General features: G+C 43.3%; 1 protein-coding gene across 2 annotated transcripts in view; it reads right to left on the reverse strand.

Annotated features, from left to right (window-relative positions):
• Nucleotides 1-26,177, reverse strand: part of PRKCA (protein kinase C alpha) — a 414,550-nt gene that overhangs the window by 220,761 nt on the left and 167,612 nt on the right. For both annotated transcript variants that reach the window (XM_053568365.1, XM_053568364.1), the window contains exon 3: nt 25,049-25,131. In XM_053568365.1, coding sequence (XP_053424340.1) covers nt 25,049-25,131 — 83 coding nt within the window. The remainder of the gene's footprint in view (nt 1-25,048; nt 25,132-26,177) is intronic.

Here is a 26,177-nt window from a genome sequence, read left to right on the forward strand (position 1 = left end):
GGGAAAAGAGACCTCAGGAAATTTCACCCCAAAATATGACTTCTTGATACAAAGAGTATTTTGATTAAAGGCCCGTAGAGGTCAACAGGTTTCAGAAAGGGCTTTCCCTCTTTCTTCATAAACAACCAGACTCCTCAGAAAGAATAACTGACTTCTCTTCCCCTTCAAGTTATCTCAATATATTGCAGGGAAGATGATCAAGATTGCAACCAGACCTGACCCAAATCATTTTAATCACAATACGTGTATGTCAGGTTCATTTCCAAAGAGAATCAATCATTCACAAGTCAATCTGTTTCCTCTCCTCTGTTCATTCTCCCATGTAGATATCTGGGAGATTCACCCTTCTTAGTAATCATTTTCCACAGACAGAATTACCTCTATTCCTCACTTCTCCTCTCCTTTAAAGGGAGACTATATAAATTTCTAGACACTGGGATACTGAGTAGTGACTCTGTGATTCTCCCCTTGCATACGGTAAATAAATCTCTTTCTCTTATTAATAATCTGTCTTATTGTGAGTTGATCTTTCAGCAAACCTTCCCGGGCTAGGGGAAGTTACCCCCTCACCCACACAGTCCGATGCTTCTGATATTACGGAGTCGTGAATTTGAACAATACTTCTAGTAAAATAAAACAAGTCTCAGTCCCTAATTCACAACCATATTTGTGCAAATTCTGGTCAGGGTCATGGTAGACCCAGGCCTTTCCAAGCACACTTCAATTACTTGCACCCATGTAAAGCAGATCCATGTGCTCCAAAAATAATCTCCCATTCAATGATACTACCACGTCACACTCGCCAGTGCTCATCTGTCTGTCCATAAAATACGCATAAAGCTAAGTCACAAAATTTCAGGTGGTTTTAGTCCAAAAACTTGTCACTAAGTGGATGATTTAAACGTGAAAGGCATTTTCCAATGCAAACCTTCCAATGCCTATTTCATCCATAACGAATAAGAAATATATAATATGTATATTAATAAGTTCATTAATAAAATATTTACTTTCAATTATTAATAACAAAAAAAAAGCCCATTTGCATTGATGCTGATAGTGAGCATCATGAGATTTTAAGTTGGTGAAAACTCATGTAGCCTCAGGTATCCGGCAGCTGGACCAGGATGAGCTGGTCTCTGTTGGCCTCGCTCAGTGGGGCTGGTTTGGTCCAGGCTCACTTCTGCTCCCTGCGGCCTCTCATCCTCCAGCAGGTTAGTCAGGGCTTCTTTCTGAGGCAGCTGAAGTTCCAAAACAACAAGCAGGAGTGGGAGCTGTGAGCCCTCTTAATGCCTCAGCTCAGATCTCCCGTAAAGTCACTTGTGTGGTCAGAGGAAGTTGCAAAGCCACTAGATCCACAGGGCTGGAGAAACAGACCCCTGACTGAAGGTCAGGTTACACATGCCACCAGGATGGTAAATGTATGGCTATTCTTTACAAATGCTACATATGTCCTAATAGTCACATTGTTCTATTGTTTCTACATAAAGGGACATTGTAGTTTTTTATGACTTGGTCTCTTTGCAGGGAGTTTTTGGAGGGTGAGAGGGAAAGTGATCTTGAATGAAGGAAAATGGATCCAGACACCGGTCACTGGCTACTCTTCACTTGGGGCTATATAGGGTAGGTATCCTTCCAGGCCAAGGGCACTAGGGTCTAAGCTCTGCAGGCAGAAAGACTTGTCACCATTAGATCCCCAGGCACAGAGGACAGCTTGGTCCACAGTAGACAAGCAATCAAGATCAGTAAAATGAGAAGAACAGCTATCTCCCTCGTGTTCTGACTGAAAATTTCAGAATAATTCTACAGTAGAAGATGAGAAGACCCTGACCCTGACATTCAAGATTATACTAACCATAAGTGTGGGCCACCACAAGTCAGCTGTTCATAAGTCAGGGGCTGCCCGTACTTACGATTAGAGCAATGACTTGCTGATATATACACACATCAGTCTCCCAAAACATCAGTAACAGCTTCTTGTGACTCAAATCAAAGGAAAGCATAATTCCAAGTAAACAAACACGCTCTTTGTGAACTTGACGGGAATGTGAATTGCAAGCAAGAAATAGCAAAACACATACTCCTCCTCTGAACTGAAAATCTCAGATGCACAATAAATGGTTTTGAAGAGATACACAGTAAATGTTTCTGTTGAAAGTTGGAGCCAGGAGACCCTGGCCGTTTTCTGCTCCCCCAGTGCCCGCCCACAACCCACCTTGTTTACTGTGAGGAAGCTGAGGCCCTGGAGTGGGGTGACTAACGTCGCCTGGCTACATAGGGGCAGAGATGGCCCGTGGATTCAAGAGTTAAGACGATGAGCTCTAAGCTCTTTCCACTACACCCAGCTGACGGTGTTCAGCCTTACATGCGGCATAAACAAGCTTTTGAATATAAGCAACTATAAATAGCAATTAGTCAGAGTCTCGCATTAGATATGTTGACATCATCAGAAGGCAATTCTGTTCGTTACAAGATGCTCGCTCCCGTCACTGCCTTCTTCACTTCCACCAGCACCAGCATGAGTCCGCCAGACTGCATTCTTCCGGGATCTTCCTACAATCTGAGGTTCATACCATGTCCCCCGCCCCCTTCCACTAGTATTCGCTCACTGAACTAACACTCACATGCCCTTGCTTTCCTCAGCCATATTTGTCAGGGAAGGGAGCACAGTTCTTCTAATCCTCTTATACATCCCACAGTGCTAAGCAGGTCCCTGACATACACATTTTGGTTAAGCGTAAGTTAATATTTATTCAGTGGTTTCTAGGGGCTGGGCAAAGAGCTGGGCATTTTACATGCATTGTTTCATCTAATTCATCCCAAACCTCTATAAATAGGTAGGGTTATTTATTCTCTGCCTATGCATAAAGAAACTGTGGTGTGGACAGGCCAAGTGACTTGCTCACAGTTATACAAATAGGAAAAGTGTTGGTACCGAGAGTCCACCCCAGGACTACTTGACTCTAAAGCCTGTGCTTTCTAACTCCTGGTTGTTCCCAACCAAGACCTGCTGGATTTACAGTCGGGATGAGGAAAATGCATTTTGGAAAGTGTTCCAGGTGATTCAGATGCGTAGTTAAGCTTGGGGTCACTGTCTTGCACTCTGAAAACCTACTCTGAGTGTTTAATCTTACTTCTGTTTTTTTTAATTTTTTGAGACAGAGTCTCACTTTGTCACCCTTGGTAGAGTACAATGGCATCACAGCTCACAGCAACCTCAAATTCTTGGGCTCAAGCGATTCTTTGTTTCGGCCTCCCAAGTAGCTGGAGCTATAGGTGCCTACCAATTTTTAGAGACGGGGTCTCACTCTTGTTGAGGCTGGTCCGGAACCACTGAGCTCAGGCAATCCACATACCTAGGCCTCCCAGAGTGCTAGGATTACAGGCACGAGCCACCGTGCCTAGCCCTGCTTCTATATTTTTACAGACCGAAGGGTGGTGTGACTGGAGCCTAATCCAAGCCTACCTCTCCCAGAGACACAGGCCACACGCATTGCAGGGAGCGCTGTCTTCTCTCCTGCACACAAACCTCAACCCTTTCCACCATCTCTGGACACTGCTGGGAGCCAGAGGGTACCATGTGATTATTCCAGGAGCAGAAAGAGAATTTATGAAGAAGGACATCTTGGTGGCACAGCCTGGGAAGGAGTGGACCTCATCAGGTTAATAGTGGAAATCTCACTATGAACTATGCCCTCTTGCTTTGGGCCTGGCTTTTTTTGATAGGTTACCCATACATACCACATATCCACCAATGACAGACTTGGCTAGACAGTCTCACATCATTTTCCCAAAGTTCACAATAGGCACCACAGTTCTCAGTTCTATGCACCTAAATTGTTCATCTCGCCTCCCCACTCCCAAGCATGCTTTTAGCTGGCCTTGAGCAGAGCTAGTCCCCCCCTCCTTCAACAAAAGATTCCTTGGAATTGAGTATGAACTATCTGTAAAGGAAGAATTCAGCTTCTTGGGAATGCAACAAAACAATATCTAGCATTGGACTGAGACTCCCAGGAGGTCACAACCATGACCTTCCAACTCTATCCCCAAGTCTGACCTTGGTCAGGCATCTCCTGCTTCAATTACTATGCCCCCTCCCCCGATGCCAGTTCACTCCTTTTGGCTCTGCCAACAGACAGGGACTCCTGTCTCCCTAAGATAACTGAGGTAAAGTCCTAAAGCTATTACTAAATTCTAAAAGGAAATAAACACAGACTTTGCAGGAAGTTAAAAAAATAAATAAATAAAGCATAGGTGTTCCTACCCTGTCAGTCAGGTTCACCACTTCACTTCAGGCTACCCACTATGGGGGATGTCCACCCACCCTCCCCATGGGCACGTTGCCTCTGGTCCCCTCTCCTGGCTCCCAGTCACCTCCACCTGCAGGACCCCGTCTCCCAGGAGCTTCCAACTGGAGGTATCTCTGGGCCAGACAGAGATGAAGACCCCTGCCTCCATCACATGCAGAACAGAAGCCACCATGTGGTGAAGGGACGAGGGATTAAATTGCAGCTAAGGGGACCAGGGAGTGACAGAAGGATTTTTTTTTTTTTTCAAAGCTAAATTTAAGTTAGTTCCTCAATTCTTTCCTTCACTCAAGTATTTTGTTATTTCAAAGAACATTCAGTATCTTGAAGACTAAATCTAAAACTAGAAACCAAGTGTCCCTGTTTCCTAAGCCAGCATTCTTGCCTTTCAAAGAGTGAAGCAATAAAGCAATTCCTGCCCCCGTTTTCTCTTCTTACACACATGGTGGAAATCCACAAAGCTGAGAGGAGTTTATCCTCTGCTAAGAGATCTGAATTTGTCCTAGACTGGTCATCTTCACAACGTCCACTCTTGTAACTTAGAATCCTAAAGAATACAGACCCAGCCAGACGAGATTCATCACTGCATAACTGAATGTTTACTTTAGTTGTTCTAATTAGCCAAAAAGTGTGTGTGTGTGGGGGGGGGTTTACATTTAAGTCTTCCTTAGAAACCAGCTGAACCTCAATTTGTCATTTATACCATCTTCTAGGATCCTTATTAGAAATATAAGTGTGAAAAGCAATTGCAGAAAGAAAAAAGAAATCAGTGGTCATGCACTACCATTATCCTCATACATGAATCTGCATCTGGATATTAAAATCGTGTTTAAAAACTATAAAAGGAGAATGCATACTTTGATAGTCATTATACCCTAGCTGCCCATCACTATAATACACCATTAGAACCATCCTTAGGTACCTTAGCTCTTATGCTACCTGTTAATTAATTGCCAAACACTCTTCTTCAATGTCTGTCAATATACTTGCAAAAGAAACTGCAGACTGCTGCAGAAATCCTGTAAATGTCAAACATTTTTAGTACTTTTCTTTTTAAGAGGGCATTCCCACATCAAAATTAGATGATGCTACAATTTAATTTGTATCAAGTGGGCAGATACCCAGACAGTCCCAAAGCTGTCACATACCACACCACATCTGAAACATCTCATGAATAAAGGTCCCTTGCCTCCTAATGAACACCAGGGATGCCCTGCTTTGAGACTTTAAGTCACTGCAGGTTTTTTTTTTCTTTTTTTTTTTTTAATATTCTACTGCTGGCTTTTAAAAAGGTGACAAAATCAGAAATGACAGACCCCGGAAAACTTCACCGATTCTAAAATAGCCACCGCAAATGGTACCAGAGTCATCTATTTTTCCTGATAAGTCTGGGGACAAATCTTTGGGGTTTTAAAAGCCCAGAAATCAAGTCACATGGGAATAAGGAGGAGGCTGTCACAGTTAGCAAAGAATGTGGTGACCAATTGTTCCTGCAGCCCCAGGAGTATAAGTCAATTATAAATAATAAATCTGGATACTTGAAATTTAGAGGGGGGAAACGGTTGCTAACTGCATTAACTGCATTATTGTTGTTGTTCTTGTTTTTGAGACAGAGTCTCACTATGTAGAGTGCTATGGCATCACAGTAGAGTGCTGTAACATCACAGCTCTCAGCAACCTCCAACTCTTGGCTGAAGCGATTCTCTTGCCTCAGCCTCCCAAGTAGCTGCGACTTCAGGTGCCTACCACAACACCCATTTATTTTTTTGTTGCAGTTGACACTGTTGTTTAGCTGGCCAGGGCTGGGTTCAAACCCACCAGCCTTGGTGCATGTGGCTGGCGCCGTAACCACTGTGCTACAGGGGCTGAGCCCCTTAACTTCGGTTGAATTCAACCTCCCTTTTGATAGCGAGATAAATACAAACAGACTTGCTCACTCAAAGTTATCTTTTCTTCCAATAGCTCAGGAATTCTAAAAGCCACCTCATCCTTCTTTTAACAGTAGAGTGTTTGAGCTCTGGAAATGATCAAGAATCTTAAATAGGAACGAGAACTTTACTCAACCATGTCCAAGGTAAACCTTTTCCAAGAAACGTGTCTTGGCTGGTGGTTCTCAAACAGTGCATCACCTGGAGAGCTTGGCAAACACAGATTGCTGGCCCCACCCCCTGACATGCTGCCTCAGTGGATCTGAGGTGCATTTCTAGCAAGCTCCTGGATGATACTCAAGTTGCAGTGGGATGCCCTTCCATGGAAATGCAGGAGGGAGTAGAGCTGGAAAAACTAGCACTCACCAAGCACCGGGCACTAGGAAGGTCCTTCACCATCACCCTCCCATTTCACCCTCAGTGCAAATGGTGAAGCATCACCTGTTGAAAGGTGACAAAGCTCAGGTCTAGGGAGGTTGTGGTATTTGTCAGCCAGTGAAAAGGCAAGAGATAATCCCAGGGCACCACACCTTCACCCACAGGAGAATCCCTTGAGCTCAAGTGTTCAAGACCAACCTGAGCAAGAAAGAGATCCTACCTCTACAAAAAGTAGAAACAAGGCATTGTGGCAGGCACCTGTAGTCCCAGTTGCTTGGGAGGCTGAGGCAGGAGGATCACTTGAACCCAGGAGCCTGAGGATGCTGTGAGCTAAGCTGATGCCACAACACTCTAGCCTGGGCAACACAGTGAGACGCTGTCAAAAAGAAAAAGAAAAAAAAAAAGGAAGGAAGGCAAACATCATAAAATGACTTGTATTGATAACGGACTGAGCTATGTTATGACTTGTGAACTTGCTAATGAAACATTCTCACCGGAGGCCTCCAGGCCTTCAGACACAATCTGCACATTTTTCATCTCAAGAGCTAATTTCTATCTCTAAACTATTTTTTGAAATTTCCCAAATCCCCTTTAATTTTTGGCCCACTCCTTTCCTGTACCCTCTCAACAATCTTCCCAAACCCTCCTTTCTCCACACGCCTCCTTTCTGCTCACGGAGCACCCAACAATGGCTTGCCCTGTCTGACCCAGGATGTAACTCAGCACCTGCGGTAGAAACGGCTCGTGCCCACGGCTTCTACTTTTCAAGGCTTCTGTCACTGATGACCCAGACATCTGTGTTGTGTTTACGGGCCTCAAAGTTATATGTTTTTAGTGTAACCTCCAAAAATATAGAGTTCCGGTGCAATCCACATGACAGCACTGAATACGGGCTGTGTGTCGATGATAATGACCCACGGGAACTCTATATCAGGGAGTCCCTTACACCATACAAGAAAGCAACTCCAAGATCTGTTTCCATGACAACAGCAACATCACACGGAAAAAAGAATAAGCAGAGTACAAAAAGGCTTTTTAGAAATTGTTCCCAAAACAATTGCACCCAGTTTAGGAGGCTAAAAATTTTCTGGGTGTTAGATTTGGGGTTAAAAACCTTTTTTTTTAATGTATTCTCTAATGATGTAACTATTTTTAAATGTCTAATAGGAACTGATTCAGAACACTATAAATACCATCCATCTGCCAAATTTCAGGAGGTCTAAAATTAGGTTACCAGGTTCATCAATTTCCCTTAGAAGATTCTCATAAAAATAGAACAAACCTTTCTGGTAGCATTAACAGTAAAATGCTTATAATTCAAATGCTGTGGTGAATAAACTGTATGTATTTAAAAGCTAAAAAAAAAAAAAGTACTAAGAAACTCAAAAATACATACTTTTTTTTTCCTGAATAAAATTAAAATGGGAAATATGAAATGGGAGTTTCTTAGGAGGCATTTCAAACAATTTACACAGCCACATTCCAAAAATAACTCCCAGAAGTATGTATTAGAAACAAATCAGACACTGTCAACAAATGAGAGGACACACCACATTTCCCTTTTCGGCCATGCTCACGCTCAGTCTCTGCTAAGGTTTGCTTTTCGCTCATACACAAGATAAAAATAAAATGAGACGCTGAACAACTCAGGTAGCCTTCTCCTCGCCTCGTATTTTTTCCTACTACGATTTTTCCTCCATTGGCCATCAAAGAAGAAAAAGGCCTCTTACTAAAAATATCCCGGAACAGCAGTCGGCTTCGGGACTATTTTTCTCTCAGCCGCCGGGAGGTAAGGTTATTTCACCTACATGTGTACCAAGTTATTTTTATAACTAGCCTTGTTCTTCCTTGGCTTTTCTATTTCAATAAACAAAAGGGGACCTGGAAGCCCAGTGCACATACATCTACTCTGAGCATCCTGGCTGTTCTATGGTCCAAACCAGGCTCATCGACACAGAATGGACCTTTTCCCCATAAACTGGATGCATAAAGCGCTCCACAAAACAGTCTGAAGACATTTTCAGCCTGGTTACCAGCATAGAAGTCGGACATCTCAACTAGACGGCACTCTCACCAAGAACTACTTATGATTCTTCATTCTCCTTGACCGCCTGTTATGTAAAAGGCCACAACTGGCTGGTTCAGACAACCTGTTAGCATGGCATTGGTGTCACTAAAGTCAAAACAGAAATTCTAATGTCAAAGTTAATTCACGAAGCATGTCACCGATCTCCATTTATTTACTCGCTAATTCAGTAAATACTGAAGCTCGGCTACATGCCAAACCCCATATTAAGGACTGAGGACAGGGAGAGAGAAGGGAGGTTTTGCCCTTCACGGGGCATAGAGTACAGACAGGGGTGGAGAAGGAGTCACAGCACAATACCCTAAGAGTCTTCAAAGGGGGACACACAGGGAGGAAGGGGGGAGCAAGTGAATTGGAGGCAGGGATGGAGGGTAGAAAGGGGGCCATGGGGGGTTGAGGGGAGGAAGAAGATGGGGAAATCTCCTAGAGAAGAAATACCAGAACTGATTTTCGAAAGAAAAATGAGAGTTAGTCAGGTGGAATGGCAGAAGGGTATTCCAGAAAGAAAACCCAATGTCCTTCCTGGCCTTACTTTAAACTTCAGTGTACGGAAACTACCGCTGCTCCTTGGGCACAGATGGAGACTAGTACAGATGGGGAGTAGCCCAGATCCACACTAGTGCTCTCTGTCAGACACCTTGGGGCTCCCTGTGCCAGAGTCGTCTTCTGTTGTTAGAAACATCTACTTGATGGAGGTTCTTTTCGAGGTTTGCTTGAAGCTCCTCCTTCTTACAATGCTTAGGCACTGGGTCTGGGTCAGCCTGTGGAGTTTCAAAGGCAAGTATACCTTTCTCCTAAGAAAGCGGCTCTTTGAACTATAACTAATTCCTTTTTTCATGCTGAATATCCCTGGCTCATTTGGGGGGCCTCTATGAAATGGCGTACCCAATCCCTCATCCTCCCAGGTGTCCCTGGTCATGCCAGTTTTTCAATACCTCCTTCCAATGTGCTGCCAGGACTGTACGCTGCCCTGCAGATGGGTCTGGTACCCAGGAGAAGCATGCCCTCCCTCAGCCTTGGGGAGGCTCCGACGCTTCTCAGGGTAACCAGAGGTGCTTTGATAAAATGTGGTGTTTTTTGTTTGTTTGTTTGTTTTTGGCCGGGGGTGGGTTTGAACCTGCCACCTCCAGCATATGGGCCCGGCACCTCACTCCTTTGAGCCACAAGCACTGCCCTGAACTGTGAGCTTATTAATGTACCTGTTTTGTTTCAATCAACCCTTATATCTATTACCAGGAACTAGGGCGGCGCCTGTGGCTCAGTGAGTAGGGTGCCAGTCCCATATGCCGGAGGTGGCGGGTTCAAACCCAATCCCGGCCAAAAACCACGGAAAAAAAAAAAAAAGAATTGGTATCTATTACCAGGAACTATTCTATAATAAGAATATCGATGTAAGAATCTTATATAAGAAGAACATTACACGAAACGCAATTATTATTAAATCTCAAAACATTTCATGATTTAAGCAAAACACTTCACAATCACCTAACAAAAAGAACCAACAGTGTCTGAAGACAAAGAGAAAAGGCATGTTAAAAAAAAAACATCACTGTGTCCTTTTTCTACCACCAACAGATCACGAAATTCCATTAACTCAGTATCTCAAAGCACATCGTGACATCATGTGAGTAACAGATGATGTTGCTACTGAGATGAAGTCACAGCAATAGTAGTTACTAAAAAGGACCCACAGACTCTCTCACCCACAGCGAAGGCAGCACGAACCTAGGAAAGACAGTTCCCCACCAACTTTAACACTGAGTTCACTGCCAGGTGCCCATCTGGTACTCATTCCCGCCTCATTCTCTTCTTTATGCCTCATTCTCTTCTTTATTTCTAAATTACCTTAATTGCGTTCTAGGTGAAAATATGCCCAGCTGAAGCAAGTAAAAACCCCACTTAAAGCAAAAACCTTGTATTTTCTAAGTAAGAACGGTTATGTGATACAATTCTAGCCAACAGGAAGTAAACGGGAATTGTTGGATTGGGCTTCTGGAGCAGACTGGACAGGAGCCCCTGATTTGGCCTTCACCTTGGGCTCTCCTGCTGCTCGGGACATGGACAGACATGCGTGGAGCAGCCATCTGACACCCACCCCGGGTGTAACTTTTACGATAAAGCTTAATTTATAAAATCAATGTATGAACTTCAATTGATAAAGTTTAATTTACAAATTAGGCACAGTAAGAGATTAACAACAATAACAAATAGTAAACAATTAAACAACACATTGTAATAAAAGTTATATGAATGTAGTCTCTCTCAAAATACCTTATGGTACTGTCCTAGCAAGATTAAATCCAAAAGGAAAATCTAAGTTAAATCATCTTAAAAATCAATTATCAAGTGATTTTAATCTTCCAGATTCACTTCTCCCCCACATGAATTCTGCCATAATTACAATCATAGTAACAACTTTTATCAAGCATTTGCACCTTGCATCTATAAGCATTTTTCTGTGTCTTTATAATCCTCATTCTTAACGGCTGTACATATTATTGTATCACACTGATGTATAACAATTTTCTTAACAACTCCCTACTGCTCACCAAGAGTATTAGTAGAAGAAAAGTGATGGCTGTAGAGGGAAATCTGAGATAGAAGACGCTGCTCCTGAGCCAATATAAGCTCATCATTTTCAACGTTAAGATCCTATGAAATATAAATATTCTCAAGATCTTAAATTCAATTTCTCTCTCACTGATCCAGAACAGGTGACATTCAGAATCTGGTGGTTCATTAAGTAGTCTCACTAAACGAGGTTGGGCAACGACATTTTATTTTAAAATTAAATTTATAGACCACATAGTGTAAATATTAAGATTGTAAAGAACATACTCTTCTACTTGGAAGATGTCCACCACATATAGGTCTCAGGTTGCACTGCTGTGGCCAGTTTGTTAGGACTTGATAAGGTATCACAGTCACAGAAAGGGAAAAATCTCTACTGATGATGTCAGGACATTTTCTTTTTGTTTTATTGTTGGAAGTAAACAAACAAAAAGACCCTATAAGATTTTTCATCTGTTTTGTAAAAGTAATTTCCATTCATTCAACTAGCCAACAAGTACCTATTGAGTATATGCTGTGTGCCAGGCCCTGTTTTAGTAAGTGCCTGGCACAGGTACAAGGAAGATAATGTCCCTGGAACTAATGGTGCCTTCATGCTGGTAGAAAGATAGAAAGTAATCAAAACACAAATAAATAATATGGTTTCAGATGGTGATATAATGCTACAAGTGCATAAATGAGGATAAACAAATAGAAAATAATGAGAGGGTGTGGTCTAAAAGGCCTCTCTAAAGAGGGGGTCATCTCACCAGAGTCCTGAGTCATGTAAATGGGCATTTGAAGACCTAGAAATTTCCATGCAGAAAAATGTCCCAGTACGACAGCCCTAAGGTGCAAATGAGCTTGGCATGATGTGGTCAATGAGGCAGGCAGGAGCCAGGTCACCACCATGACTGGCCTTGCTGACCAGGGTAAAAAGCATGTATTTCATTCTGATGGTTGGGGACGGGCAGGACTAACACGGTGATTAGATCTGCCTGATGCATGCAAAACACCATGCTGGCTGCTGTGGAGGATAAACTTCAAGAATAAGACCGGAAACCGAGAGCCAAGTTAGGAGACTATTTGGCAAGCTGTGTATTGCTCAGAGGCTATTTTGTCAGGCTCCCCCATTGTTTGGCTCTGGGATCAACAGTAGTTTACTATGTGAGAACATGATCTGACCCAAGCATACGTCTCCAAACCGACAGTGGGCCCAGGGACCAGCAGACAAGGTCTGTCTTACTTACGTAAGCAATGTCTTTGCGAATGTGAAATCTAACGCCGTTCTTCCCCACTTCTAGTTCTATACATACCTCAAGTGATTCTAAGTTACCGATTCTTAACAGGGAAAAAACGGATTAAAATGAATTACCTTAATCCCAGCACATCATTCAAACTTCGCAAATGCAAAAGAGAGCAGCCCTGCCTTTCTAATTTTAAGATCTGCAGTATGAACTCCTCTTCTTTCTCAAGCTTCCCTCGTCTTTGGTGATTAATTTTAGTAACTAGAGAACGGCCTGTTTAAGAACAAATGAGTCATGATACGGCTTAATATCCAGAAACCCAAAATTGCCCTCCTTCACAAAGAATGTGGTGAAATTCTCGTGCTTTATTTCTATTCCGTGTTCATTCTACGATGCTTCCCCATCTTGAGAAAGACATGGAGAGACAGGCTGGGGACTTAAAACTACAGAGAGGAAGCAGAAAGCTTTCTGAAGAAAAACACCTCTCCTGTGGTAAAACGGTTATAATCTGTGTTTCAAAATCATATATATGCAATTTCTATGGGTAGGAATAGGAACCTCTGTGACTTTCACATAGATTATATATTCTGCAAAGGTAGGCATGTCTATCATATATGCACCCAGAGAAGCAGTGATCAAATGGAAGAGAAATCCAAGACTACTGACTCTTTAACTCTTGGCTCTCTGTATCAGGCTCCCCTTGAATTGTGATTTGTTATGAGCCTCTCCAAATCAGGTATGTAATTGGCAATCATCCTAAAGAAGATCCATCTGACAAAATAAGTATTGCCCTTCCATAGGTTGTTTTTCCTATCTGCATTTAACCAAAAAATGTTTACCAGGTTAAAAAATTCTGGTCACACAGCAAGCATAGTTCAATGAGCATCTTGCATGATTCAGTTAGGCTTCAACTTCAGGCACTGAAAAGTCTCGACAGGAAAAGGAAAAATAAAAAAAGACATCCTAAAGATAGTAGCTTCCAATCAGGAAATAGCTGGTATTAATTCTGAAAGAATCCCCTGAAATATTTTACTGATACTCTGCTCAAACCGAAGAAATTATTTTGGTTTTATTTTGGGATCAGAGACCTCATTTTTTTCACTCATTCACTCTTTCAAAAAACATTAATGATTATCCTCTATGAGTAAGAGATAATACGAGGCATTGGGGATACAGAGATGAGTAAGATTAGGGGGAAAGAAAGTGTGATAATATAACCAAAACAAATCTTCCTGTGGTAAACCACTGCATTAACGGCCCAGTGACTCACCCCTCCAGTACCCACTCCCTTTGTTTATGCATTAACTTGACTGGGCCACAGGGTGCCCAGACATTTGGTCAAACACTATTCTAGGTGTTTCTATGAGGGTGTCTTTTTTATGATGACTAGATTTAGATAGGGAGGCTGAGTAAAGCAGACTGTCTTCCATAATGAGGCAGGCCTCGTCCAGTCAGCTGAAGGTCTGATCAGAGCACAAAGGCTGACCCTCCCCTACATAACAGAGAATTCTTCCAGACTGAGGGCCTTTATATTTGGGCATCCACTTTTCCCTGCTTTTGGACTCAATCTGAAAACATCAGTTCCTCCTGAGTCTGGCACTTGCCAGCCTTCTCCCTTCAACTGGCACTGCCATTATCATCTTTTCTGGTTCTCAGGCCTTCAAAATCAGGCTGGAACCTTGCCTTTGGCTTTCCTGGGCCGGCAGCTTGCCACGTCACCCTGTAAATCTTGGGGCTTGTCATCCTCCATACTGCATGAGTCAGTTCTTTCTATTGGATCTCTTCAGAGAGAGACACACACACACCCTATTGGTTCTGTTTCTCTGGAGAACCCTGACCAGTGAACCTTCACTGAGACTCTGGCGTCTGGCCCATGGGATACCGAGGGAAGCTTGTTAAGGGTGTACACACCTGGCTTCTTGCAGAATTGCCACTACCATGTAAGAAACCCATGCCTCCCCTCTGGAGAGGTCAACACAGAGCAGAAAGAAAGCCTGTCCCCTGGAAATGTTAAGCAAGAAAGTGTATAATCAGACTTTAAAAAAAGAAAGAAAGAAAGAAACCAGAGTACCACTTTCTGGCAACATGAAGGATGGCCTAGAGGAGGGATAGTCTGGAGTCAGTAAGACCAACTTGTAGGATGATGAGGCCTCATCAAGATGGCGGTTATGACGATGAAGAGGTGAGATACCGGAAGTAGAAACCACAGAACATGGAAATCTATCCAGTGAGCGGTGCCTGTGGCTCAAGGAGTGGGGCACCAGCCCCATATACCGGAGGTGGTGGGTTCAAACCCAGCCCCGGCCAAAAACTGGAAATCTATCAAGTGTGGGAGACAAAAGAGATGGAGACAGCCAAGAAAATCTGGAGGCTTCTGGCTTTGGAGCCGGTAAAGAGGGCAGCCTAAGGTATGCCAGCATGGACCAGGCAGCCAGGCCTGAGACTGGCTGGGACTGTGGAGAGGATGCATGAGAACAGGCTAGAGTGCAGAGAGAGAGAGAGAGAGAGAGAGAGAGCGAGAGCGAGCGAGAGCAGAGTGACACCCTTGTCCAGAGGCACAGCACTCTTCCCACGTGAAGAATATAATCCAGGAACCCTCTACACAGTGAGAACAACTCTGATGCCCAGTGGCAATGCTGTCGTGACGACAAAGACATTCTTCTAAGAACCTGGCTTTTTCTTGGCTTATCATTCTCAAAAGTATGCTCTGGCCATGCGCTGGACTCTAACAAACAGTATGGGAAATGAGTGACAGAAGGATGAGAACCACTGACTTCGCCTCTGTCCATCCCACTCCTGCTGGCACTGGCCTCGAAGTCTGAAGGTGTTTGATCCCAGCTCCCAGCACAACAGAAAGCAAAGAACTGTGAAGCAGGAGCCCTCATATACATGCATACATGCGACTCCTCTCTGAGCCACCGTCAAAGGCTGAAACAGAATTCCCAGTCAGTGGGTTTATTTGATTGTTATGCTTGGTTCTGGCCTCTGATCCCATTGTAAATAAACAAACGCCATGGGCACAGAGCTAGCTAGCACATGCACTGTAAGCCTTTCCTCATCCCAGGAAGCTCGCTGCTCTTTCCTAAATCTCCTACTGGAAATTATTAAGCAGTAAAAACAGAAAACAGAGCCAAGGAGAGGAAGGTACCAGCTAACAGAATGGGACTTTGAGTTCCGCTTCTAAAAAAAAAGTGACTCACAAGAATCCAGGAACAATCCTCAGGGATGAGTCTAAAAGCTCCCTGGGCTGGCTTTCAGCTCAGGGTGTAGACACTTGAAACAAATCTTTCCAGAAACCCAATGTCCTGAAAAGTCGCTCTATGCCATCTTCAGAAGAGCCCGATCCAAGTACCCAAACAGCTCCAGGCTCCCTCAGGACCCCTCGGCCCTGCTGGCTCCGTCTTCCCCAGCACACAGTGCTGGCCTCCCCTGTGCATGTTTCTACTGCTAATATCTCAGGATTACATCCTCCACAATTTCTCTTGCCATCTTCAGATTTCTCACAGTCATAATGACTCCAGACTCTACCCAGAAAAACAGAGCCTTTGCTGATGGGAAATCTGCCCCCAAACTGGTACCCAGGGAAGAGGACAGGTTTGGAAGCTGAGAGACCCAGTACGAAGTTTCTGTCTCCACTTACCACTGGACTCCACAAACTCACTTCATCACTTCTAAGCTTCAATTTTCACATTTGTACAGTGGGAATACAATTTATTTCCAATGCTTTTACAAATATGTTATCCACTGACATAATTATTTGAACAACTTTTTATTCATACATAAGATCTCCCAGTAAGGACAAGCTGAAGACAGTGACCATGTTTTTTTAACCTTTGCGTCCCATCTCATCTGGCACAAAATAAATGCTCAAACTCATAACAGATGCTAAATATACATCCAGTAATATAAAGATGCCATGACTTGTGACCTGGATCTTCCAGCTGAGTTGCCAGTGATTTGAGCTCCTGCAATAGGCTCCCAAGACAATTACCCAAAAACAGTTCTCAGACACAGGTAAATCGGTTGTATGTATATCATGAACTGTCTGAGTCACTTGGATGGGTCAGGAAAAATAGACAAGAAATCCATACTCATTGTTGATTGCAACCAGTCAAAACCTACTGCCTAGATCCATTATTTTTTTAATCTAAAGTCCAAATACTTCCTAGTTAAGACAACGGTTTCAAACAGCGACTGTGGAGAGCAGGAAGCCCATCAGGTGTGCTTTGCGCCTTGCCCCCAGGTGGCTTCACAATGATACTGATGAAACACCTGCTCCCAGGCGTCAGGAAAGTTCAGAAAAAGCCCCAAGCATGCCTGAAAATATTTAAATAATTCAAGAGCAGATAAACATGAGGTATAACTGGCAATCAAATTAGGTTATCACTCTGATAATCCATTCTCTTTGGTTCAACAAATATTTTTTGAGCATCTGATTTGTGCCAGATGCTGTGCACTCAGTTTTCAAAGAGAAAAGACACCGGACCTTCCCGCAGAGGGTCTTCCCTGGCGGAATCACGTGTTAAGTGTTTGATCACTAACCAGCGCTATAATTTATTTTCTAAAAAACAAACTTGTCAGGTGCAAGGGTGCACACCTGTAGTCCCAGCTACTTACTCCTAATCTCCAAAAAAAAAAAAATTAAAAAACAAGCACATTAACTTAAACGGCCCAAGAAGCTACACAGTGATTCAAACACTCTCTATGTGCAGCATTCACACACACACAGTCCCTTTCAGACCTGATGCCAGAGATGGTTTATAAGTTTCATAACAAAAGCATTCTTTCTTATTTTTCATCTTACCTCCTTTTTGACCAAAAACAGTACTACCCATCTAAAAGAACCCCTTATTCTGAGCGGGTTTTACTGGACTTTTGGCTGTCTTCCCGAACAATTTCACTGCACTCTCAAAGGCGGACAACTGGCCAAGAATGAAGACTTTCAGAAGAATCTGCTTACTGGCCTTATAGGCCACTGCAAAAGTAGAGTTCTGAAATATGTCCTAGCAGTGGCAACTTAAACCAGTGGATTAAATTGAAGAGAGGGCGACTGCCTTGAGAACCGGCCTTCTGGCCACTGGTTAATAATCTCAGCACTTTGTTTCTGCAGTTACACCATGCATTTCTTCTCAGATAATCAAGTACAGAACACAAAGTAATACACAACCCTGTCTCTTCTCCCTGGGCCACACATGGTAGGCGGAGAGAATGGACATTCCACCACCCCACTGCCTCCTTCCACTCACTAGAACTGTGGATGCGGATATAAGCCTTTGAGGCTATTTTTAATTCCTGGCTAAATTAATTTGGCTCAAATGCAGCAGGAGTCCCTTCCCTTGTAGGAAATACTTCTGTTACTGTGAATCTGGTACATAAAATAATCCACCCACTGAAGAGCAGAATTAGCAGCAGAGTTTTTTGGTTGGGTTTGTTTCCCTGAAATAACTTTTTAAGGTTTCCTGTGGCATCATAGAAAGTGAGGAAGGGTACCCTGCAGGCTGGTGCAGGGGGGTGGTTTCGGAACTAGGCAAAGGCTTCCTCAGAAGGGGAAGGAGGAACGTCCCACTATGACGTGAAGAACACCGCAGGTCTCTTTTCCTGGTCTCTTATTTTACAAGTCCACTTGCAAATACCTGTCACTGGAGTTCAGGTGTTGCTGGATTGCAGCGTTAGGCAAGAGATATAACTTCCTGAGGCTGGCAGGAGAAAATCGAGAATTCTGGTCTGCTTATTTTCTAAAGAAAATTTTTAAAATTATTTAAATGTATCTTCAAATGTCACCATTTTCATGAACCCTTACTTCAGCTTCCCATTAGATCAGTGGTTCTCAACCTTCCTAATGCCGCGAACCTTTAATATAGTCCAAAGGGCTTGCAACCCACAGGTTGAGAACCGCTCTCTCTCTCCTTGCGCTAAACTAAACGGCATTTTCTTTCTTTCCACTTTTTTCTTCTTTTTTGCGACAAAGTGTCACTTTGTTGCCCTTGGTAGAATGCCATGGCATCACAGCTCACAGCAACCTCAGATTCTTAGGTTCAAGCAACTCTCTTGCTTTAGCTCCCTGAGTAGCTGGGTCTACAGGTACCTGCCCACCACGCTAGGGTTTTCTTTCTTCTATTTTTCGTAGAGACAGAGTCTCTTGCTCAGGCTGGTGTTGAACTCCTGAGCTCAGGCAATCCACCTGCCTCGGCCTCCCAGAGTGCTAGGATTACAGGTGTGAGCCACCTGGCCCAGTCTTTTTTGTTTTGAGACAGAGTCTCACTCAGTCCCTCTGGGTAGAGTGCCATGTTGTCATACCTCACAGAAACCTCAAACTCCTGGGCTTGAGCGATCTTCTTGCCTCAGCCTCCCAAGTAGCTAGGACTATAGGCACCCACCACTATGCTCAGCTAGTTTTTCTATTTTTAGAAAATAATAAGAGTAGAGTCTTGCTCTTGCTCAGGCTGGTCTCAAACACCTGAGCTGAGGTGATCCTCCCACCTTGGCCTCCCAGAGTGCTGGGATTACAGTTGTGAGCCACCGCCTGGTTTATTTCTTTCCACTATGGCAGATACCCTATACGATTTTACAGTATAATGCTTGGTCTATCCTTGCTCTGAGAGGATAATCCCTATATTGGAAGGGCAGGAACTCCCTTTACCTTTATATCTTTCATAGTACAAGGCCCTTAATAAACACTTATGACAGAATGAATGGAATGAAATTTAGGGCTGAAAACAACTTTAAAAGATAATTTAGTTCAACCTCCATACTAATAAATAAGAAAACCAAGGTACAGAAAGCCTTTCTCTGATGTGTCTAGGAGGGACTCCCAAGTCTATTGCCAGGACCCTGCTTTTACTATAACACTCCTAATTTTAAATGCAACTTTTTAACTCCTGCATCTCACACAAATCTCTCTTTTCTTTGTTAGTTCAAAAATATAAAAATGTTTTGAGGTATATAACTGGCTTTGTTCACAAAATTGTCCTTTTCCATATTAAATGTAAAAGCACAATCTGAAGAAAATAGAAGATTTACTAATCAAATTTATTTCTATATTTATTTTTAATGCTTTATGTTTTGTTATAAATGAATCCTTGAAATGTTGAATTTTAAACAATTTAGCAGCCTTTTTTTTTTTTAATATGATTGGTTTCTAAGACAGTGAAAAGGTTAGCGAATGAGAGAATTCTCAAGATTACAGTAAAGAAAGGATAAGCACCAGCCACATACACCGAGGCTGGTGGGTCCAAACCTGGTCTGGGCCAGCTAAACAATAATGACAATCACAACAACAAAAAAAAAAGAAATAGCCGGGCGTTGTGGCAGGCGCCTATAGTCCCAGCTACTTGGGAGGGTGAGGCAAGAGAATTGATTAAGCCTAAGAGTTTTAGGTTGCCGTGAGCTGTGATGCCACTGCACTCTACTGAGGGCGACATAATGAGACTCTATCTCAAAAAAAAAAAAATAAAATAAAATAAAAGGAAAAGAAACTATAAGCAATTTTCTGGGCATACAGTCTGCAGGGTCCAGCTTCACCCTGTGATTTCACTTTTGCTCTGTAGCAATTTGTGCAATGGTTTCCATTTTTTATTCTAAAGCGTTTACAGTCAATGTTCTCAGCTTCTTCCAAGGGATCAGTTTTACGATCTTCAGGGACTTAAAGGTGTACCCAGATCTAAAGCATGCTGCCACAGCTCTTAGCAAGTTAATTTCTTCATTTGGTGGTTTTCCAAACACTCTGGCAGTCATCAGCAAGCTTGCAAGGCCACCTGTAGACATGCTGGCTGTCTTCCAGGCGAGGTACAACAATGACCAGGGAAGCCAGCCCTGCAGGACGCACCATCCCAGTCTGCCCCACTCATCATGGCCAGAGAGGGAAGAGAAACCAGCAGGGGAAGCAACCAATAGCAGCCAAAGAAAGAAATGTCAGCACTTGGAGCTCTTTAGCAAAGTCACACTCACTGTCCCCTCCACCCAAAGCCAGACAAGGCATCTTTCCGCTTCTGTCCATGTCCTCGTCCACATCTGAATTCGGCAGAAGCAGCGGAGAAGCCATTTCTAAACATGGACCACCTTCACCTTACTTTGTTACACTGTCATCTTCTGAAACCTCAGACACAGGGAGAGATACTGAGCAGATCCTAGGCTGTGTTCTGTGGCTCTATGTCTGGAAACACAAGTCCTGCACCCACTCAAAGCACCTTTCCAACACTCAGCAAGAACAGGGCTGCTCGTTCTATGAGCCACGTACCACAGAGTCCGAGCTGTCCAGCTTAAGCCCTGGCTCCAAAGACACGCGGCAGCAGTGAGCAAGTTCACTGCTAAGATCAGGTTCCTTAAAATCTTCCATTCTCCTTTGTGGTTAAGGTCCAGGAAATGCTTCACTTTTCTACCTAGACCTGCTGGCATGGAATCCCTGGCAAGAGAGCCTGGCTTATCCAGCAGGGGGAGAGGCGGGCTGAGAAACTGGCCTGAGCATCTTCAGGGCGTCCTCCGCTGAACCCAGAGGCCCTTCTTTCTCAGGATTCCCTGCACTAATGCATGCTCTCAACCATGACCTCTGCCTGAGTCTTGAAGAAGGCCTCTGTCTAAAAGAAATTTTAATGTCTTCCCATTTTATTTTGTGGTGCTTTTTCTTTTTTTCACGTTGAAGATGGCAGAGCAGATATAACAATAGTGGATTTCACAAGGTTTGTAACTTCTTCCCCATCTGTCTGCTGAGCTTGATGAAGCATGATCAAGGAACACACGCAGTCCATCTTAACCACTCCCCATGGCACAAGAAACATCTGAATTTAAAAATTTTAGGCCAGGCCTGGTGGCTCACGCTTATAATTCTAGCTCTCTGGAAGGCCAAGGCAGGAAGACCTCTTGAGTTCAAGAGCTTGAGACCAGCCTGAGTAAAAGCAAGATCCCATCCCTACTAAGAATTAACCGGGCAATGTAGTGAGCACCTGCCTTTCCAGCTGCTCAGAGGCTGAAGCGGGAGAATCACTTGAGCTCAAGAGTTTGAGGTTGCTGTGAGATAGGCTGATGCCGTGGCACTCTAGCCTAGACAAGAGAGTGAGACTCTGTCTCAAAAATAAATAAATACATAAATATTTTTTGAAAAATAAAAAATTTTACATTTTTTCAGGGGCAAAAAAAAATGCTTGAGGCAGGTTTTTCTCTTAAGTTTGATTCATTTTTCCTGAATCTTCTTTTCACTAGTCTTTCTCAGGCCCTCCACACTTCTCTAAACATTTGACCAGAACTTTCAACAAATCCAGGAAGCAATAACTATTAACATGCCCCAGAGAGAGCACAACCCCACCAAGCTGCCAACCTCTTTTCCCCTTCATGGCCATTCCTTTGATAGACTCAATCATGAGCCCACGATGGATACTCAAGAGGCAACACATTTTGGTACCCCAGACCACCAGGGCCCTTCTCCAATATGCTTCCCTCTCCTTGTCTACAAATAAGAAAGTTAACATAAAGGCAAACCCTTAATACCCTTTCTGGATCGATAACTCTAGAAATCTAAGAGAAACTTCATGCAGGAAACAAGAAAATCCTACCAGCTCCGCTCAGCTGTCTTCTGATACCTCCATGCTTCTCTTGCTAGCTCCCTGGTGCAGGTTGGTCTGGCTGTCTTGTGCCTTCCCTAGACTTACTTTGTAGATTTGCATAATAGGTAAAATCATCTCACGCATAGATACATGACATGCTCACAAGCCCTGGCCGCAGAAGGTCCTCATCATAGGTCTCTTAGCTACAAAGACCTTGGAGGAGAATGGATGTGTAATCCTTTGTGAACCAGACAGGAACGACTGGATTTAATATCTCATGTACTTTTTTTTCTCTCTCATATTAAAAAAAAAAAAAAAAATCACCCCTTATTTTCACTTTGAAGGCTATTAAATGTGAGACTCAGTGCCTATAGAAAATCAATACAACACAAATTGAGTAGGAAAGTAGGAAAAGATTCTAGCTGCACATCAGATCATAGGCATGTCTCCATTATCTTCCACACCAAGTTGGTCTTCAATGACGCTTTCTGCCAAGCTCTAGGCTCTGTGAGTAGAGCAGTGGTTCTCAACCTTCCTAACGCCTCGGCCCTGTAATACAGTTCCTGTGGGTCACGACCCACAGGTAGAGAACCGCTGGAGTAGGGTGACCACATAATGACCATCTAAATAGGATAAAAATTCTGGGTACAGGAGGGGCTATTAGAAATAATTAATAGGCATTGACTGAACCAAAGTGGGCATAAACCAGGACTTTGATCTTGCTGAGAGAGAGGGTACAGAGAAAGGAGAGAAGGTTTAGGTCCAAAGAGAGAACTCAAAGGAGCTCCCACATGTTATATGAGAGAGGAGGATCAAGGAGCCAGGACACCACGCAGGGGTGGCTGGAGAAGTAGGCAGGACACCCACTCTCTGATCACTTCTATGAATTTGTTATGAATTCTTTGCACGTTTTTGATATTGCCTATAAATAGGTAACACACGGTTTGTACAAGGCAGCCTTAAATCTTAGTTGGCATGTTGTTTTCCCAGGAAGCCTTCCCTGACCATCCAAAGTAGGTCCCTTACACAAACCTCTTCATGCACGTGTTGCCTATTTTAATTAGTGACTTTTTTTATTTTTATTTTTTGAGACAGAGCCTCAAGTGTTGTTGTTACATCCATCATTGTTGTTTGGCGGGCCCGGGCTGGATTTGAATCTGCCAGCTCAGGTGTATGTGGCTGGTGCCTTAGCCGCTTGAGCCACAGGCACCGAGCCTTAATTAGTGACTTTTAAATGTCTATCTTCCCCTAGCAGAATGTCCAGGAGGGTGAGAAGCACACCCCTTCGTTTAGTCTTGTACAGGACCCAGCACAAAGTTTGGCCCATCATGGATTCTCAACAAAGAATACACGGCCAGAAGAACAAATAAGTAGGAGAAAGGAGGAGAAGGAAGGGGTCAGATAGAAAAGACTCACATCCTATAGTCTACCCCTATCTCCCTCCCACTTTCTTGATGGGGTAGAAATAGGGCAGGAGGAAGGGGAGATAAATGAGGAAAGATAAAGACGGGGATTATAAGCAAGGACGTAAAGGGGCCACCACTTGAGGCTTCGGGACAACTTCAAACCAGACTAATGAGACTTACTATCTTCCCCTAGTGTTTCAAAAACTTTACACCTCTTAGCCGGGCGTTGTGGCGGGCGCCTGTAGTCCCAGCTACTCGGGAGGCTGAGGCAAGAGAATCGCGCAAGCCCAGGAGTTGGAGGTTGCTGTGAGCTGTGTGAGGCCACGGCACTCTACCGAGGGCCATAAAGTGAGACTCTGTCTCTACAAAAACAAAAAACTTTACACCTCATCTAATTTCTTCCTCTAGAATGACCCAAATGGAGACAATATTTTAGAAGCAATATAAAAGTATGGAAAGTGGAAGTGGGTGGGGAAGGAAATGACACTAACTAGTTTTGTTTGTATGTGGGCAACTCAGTCAACACTCATGGGTCTGTGCTTCCTCATCCCTGGAGATACGAAACAAGATGAACGGGAGCTTCCGTCTGGCTCCTGTGTTGTGAACCCAGGGTGGTCCAGCACCCACAGCACACACCTGACAGTTCCTCCCCCAGCATCTCAACCCCATATGGCACGTTCCCTTGCACCAAGCATGAAATGGTAAATTCCTTCACCACATGTATTACAACAACGCAAATCTGAATCCTTCCCAGCCGACAGTGAAAATGTCATCTTCTGAGAAGGAAGACTTAGCCCTGCCTGCGCCAAGGGAGCCACTTTGAAATCAAAGTTCCCTGCTGGGAACAAGCACTAAAGGTGGAAATGTGTGACTCTTAAGGATGAGTGACCAAACCGCTCTGGCAAAAGCAGATCAGAATAGAAATGTCTACTCTTCCAGGCCTACCTTGCAAAACTGTATTTTTTCCAGTTAAAAATATTACTTCTCATGTAACAGCTGAAGTTTCTTTACACCCAATATATGTGAGATATTGGTATTTCCCATGCCTCCTCTCACTAAAACAGGACATGCAACAGAGACGTTCAATAGAGATGGCACAATTAGAACACAAATAAACGAAATTATGTGTTCACACATGGGCAGCTTCAGAGATCGTTGTTCAGCAAAACAGATGCTAGATTATCTCGGTCAACACTAGCATTTACAATACATAATGAAAAAGCAGCCCCAGATCTCATGAAACAAACTGGGAGCAGCTTATTGCATTGGCCAAAAGCAATGATGGTCCTATGTGTTAATAAACCTTTAGAAATAAACTAAAGGGTGATTTATGTGTGCTGTGAAATCTGTCAGCAACCTCACTATGTTTGTGGAAGCGGCTGCTATAAATTTGGTGGATTTAGTCAAGGTGGCTGCCCAGAGAAAGGGAGCACAAGTAGTCTGGCGATGGAAAGAACCATAAATCTGTTCATTAGTACAAGCCAAAGTGATAGGAGACTAATTGGGCCTTCCCATCAAGAGCCTGTGCCAAAACAACAGTTGTACACGCATTTAAAAAAATTAAAGCTCGGAGATGGACACTAACATCAAGTGGTGGTTTCCGGACTACTTACATCAGTGTCGGGGCCCTTATCCGCACCCGGGCAGGAAAACGTAACAAACTCATGGCACCTCTTGTGAACCACAAAACAGCAAACTGGAGGAGAGAAAAGAAAACTAAAATTAGGACAGTCATGATTTAATATGCAAGCTTTGTTTTCCAAACAGGGTCACTCACTGTCAGAAGTCAACTGATTTTCATGACAGATAAAATCTCATAAACAGCAATCAGAAGGCATTTTGCTTGAGAATCAGCAACAGTCGGTATCAGACTCACAGATAACAGAGTCACAAAATGCTGGCAATGACGGGGGCCGAGGAGATCTAAACCATGGATTCTACTCTCTAAAGCTGAGGGAGAGGAGAGGCAGAGACTGAAAGATAGTTTTCCACAGTAGAACAGGAATCAGAACTTAAAACACTTTGTACCGTCCTATCTACCAAAACACACACAAACACACACACACACACACGCACATAGGCATATAAACATATGTAAACATTCTACTCTATGGGTAAAAGAAAATATAAATGCAAAGGGAATAGCTGATTATAAATATTATATGAGAATCCCTAAATGTGCTTACCGATGCTGTCATCAGGTAGGAATGTCCCTGCAAAGCTAGTAAAATCCACTGTACAGCAAATATTTTTTAAGCTCAGCATGGATTTGATAAATAATCCTAAAGATCAATAAAATAACTGTTATAAAAATTAATGAGTCATTCCCTAAGAGGTTTTTATGGATAGCATAATGTAGAAGATACAAAAAAAAATAATAATAAAATAATAAGACCTAGTCTTTCCTTGAAAGCTTGGAGTTTAACCCCAAATGGCATCATATACCATTCTACAGTTACTTGTTGAATGTAACGAAATATTAAAAAGCAGTATATCCTCAGAAGTTACCATTTGTGCATGTTTTGGTTCTCCAACACCCATGCTGAGATTTGGTTACTATTGCAGTGGTGTCAGGAGGTGGGACTTTTAAGAGGTGACGGTGACGGAGCCAAGAAGGTTTTGCCTTCATGAGCACATTAATGCCATTACAAAGGTTTTGTCTCTTTACCTTCTGCCAAAATGGTGAGAAAAGGTTTCTGTTCTTTATGTTAACAAATGACCCGGTCTCAGGTATTCCGCTGA

Source organism: Nycticebus coucang, chromosome 18 (assembly GCF_027406575.1).
Source record: "Nycticebus coucang isolate mNycCou1 chromosome 18, mNycCou1.pri, whole genome shotgun sequence".
In the NCBI taxonomy this organism is placed as follows: Eukaryota; Metazoa; Chordata; class Mammalia; order Primates; family Lorisidae; genus Nycticebus; species Nycticebus coucang.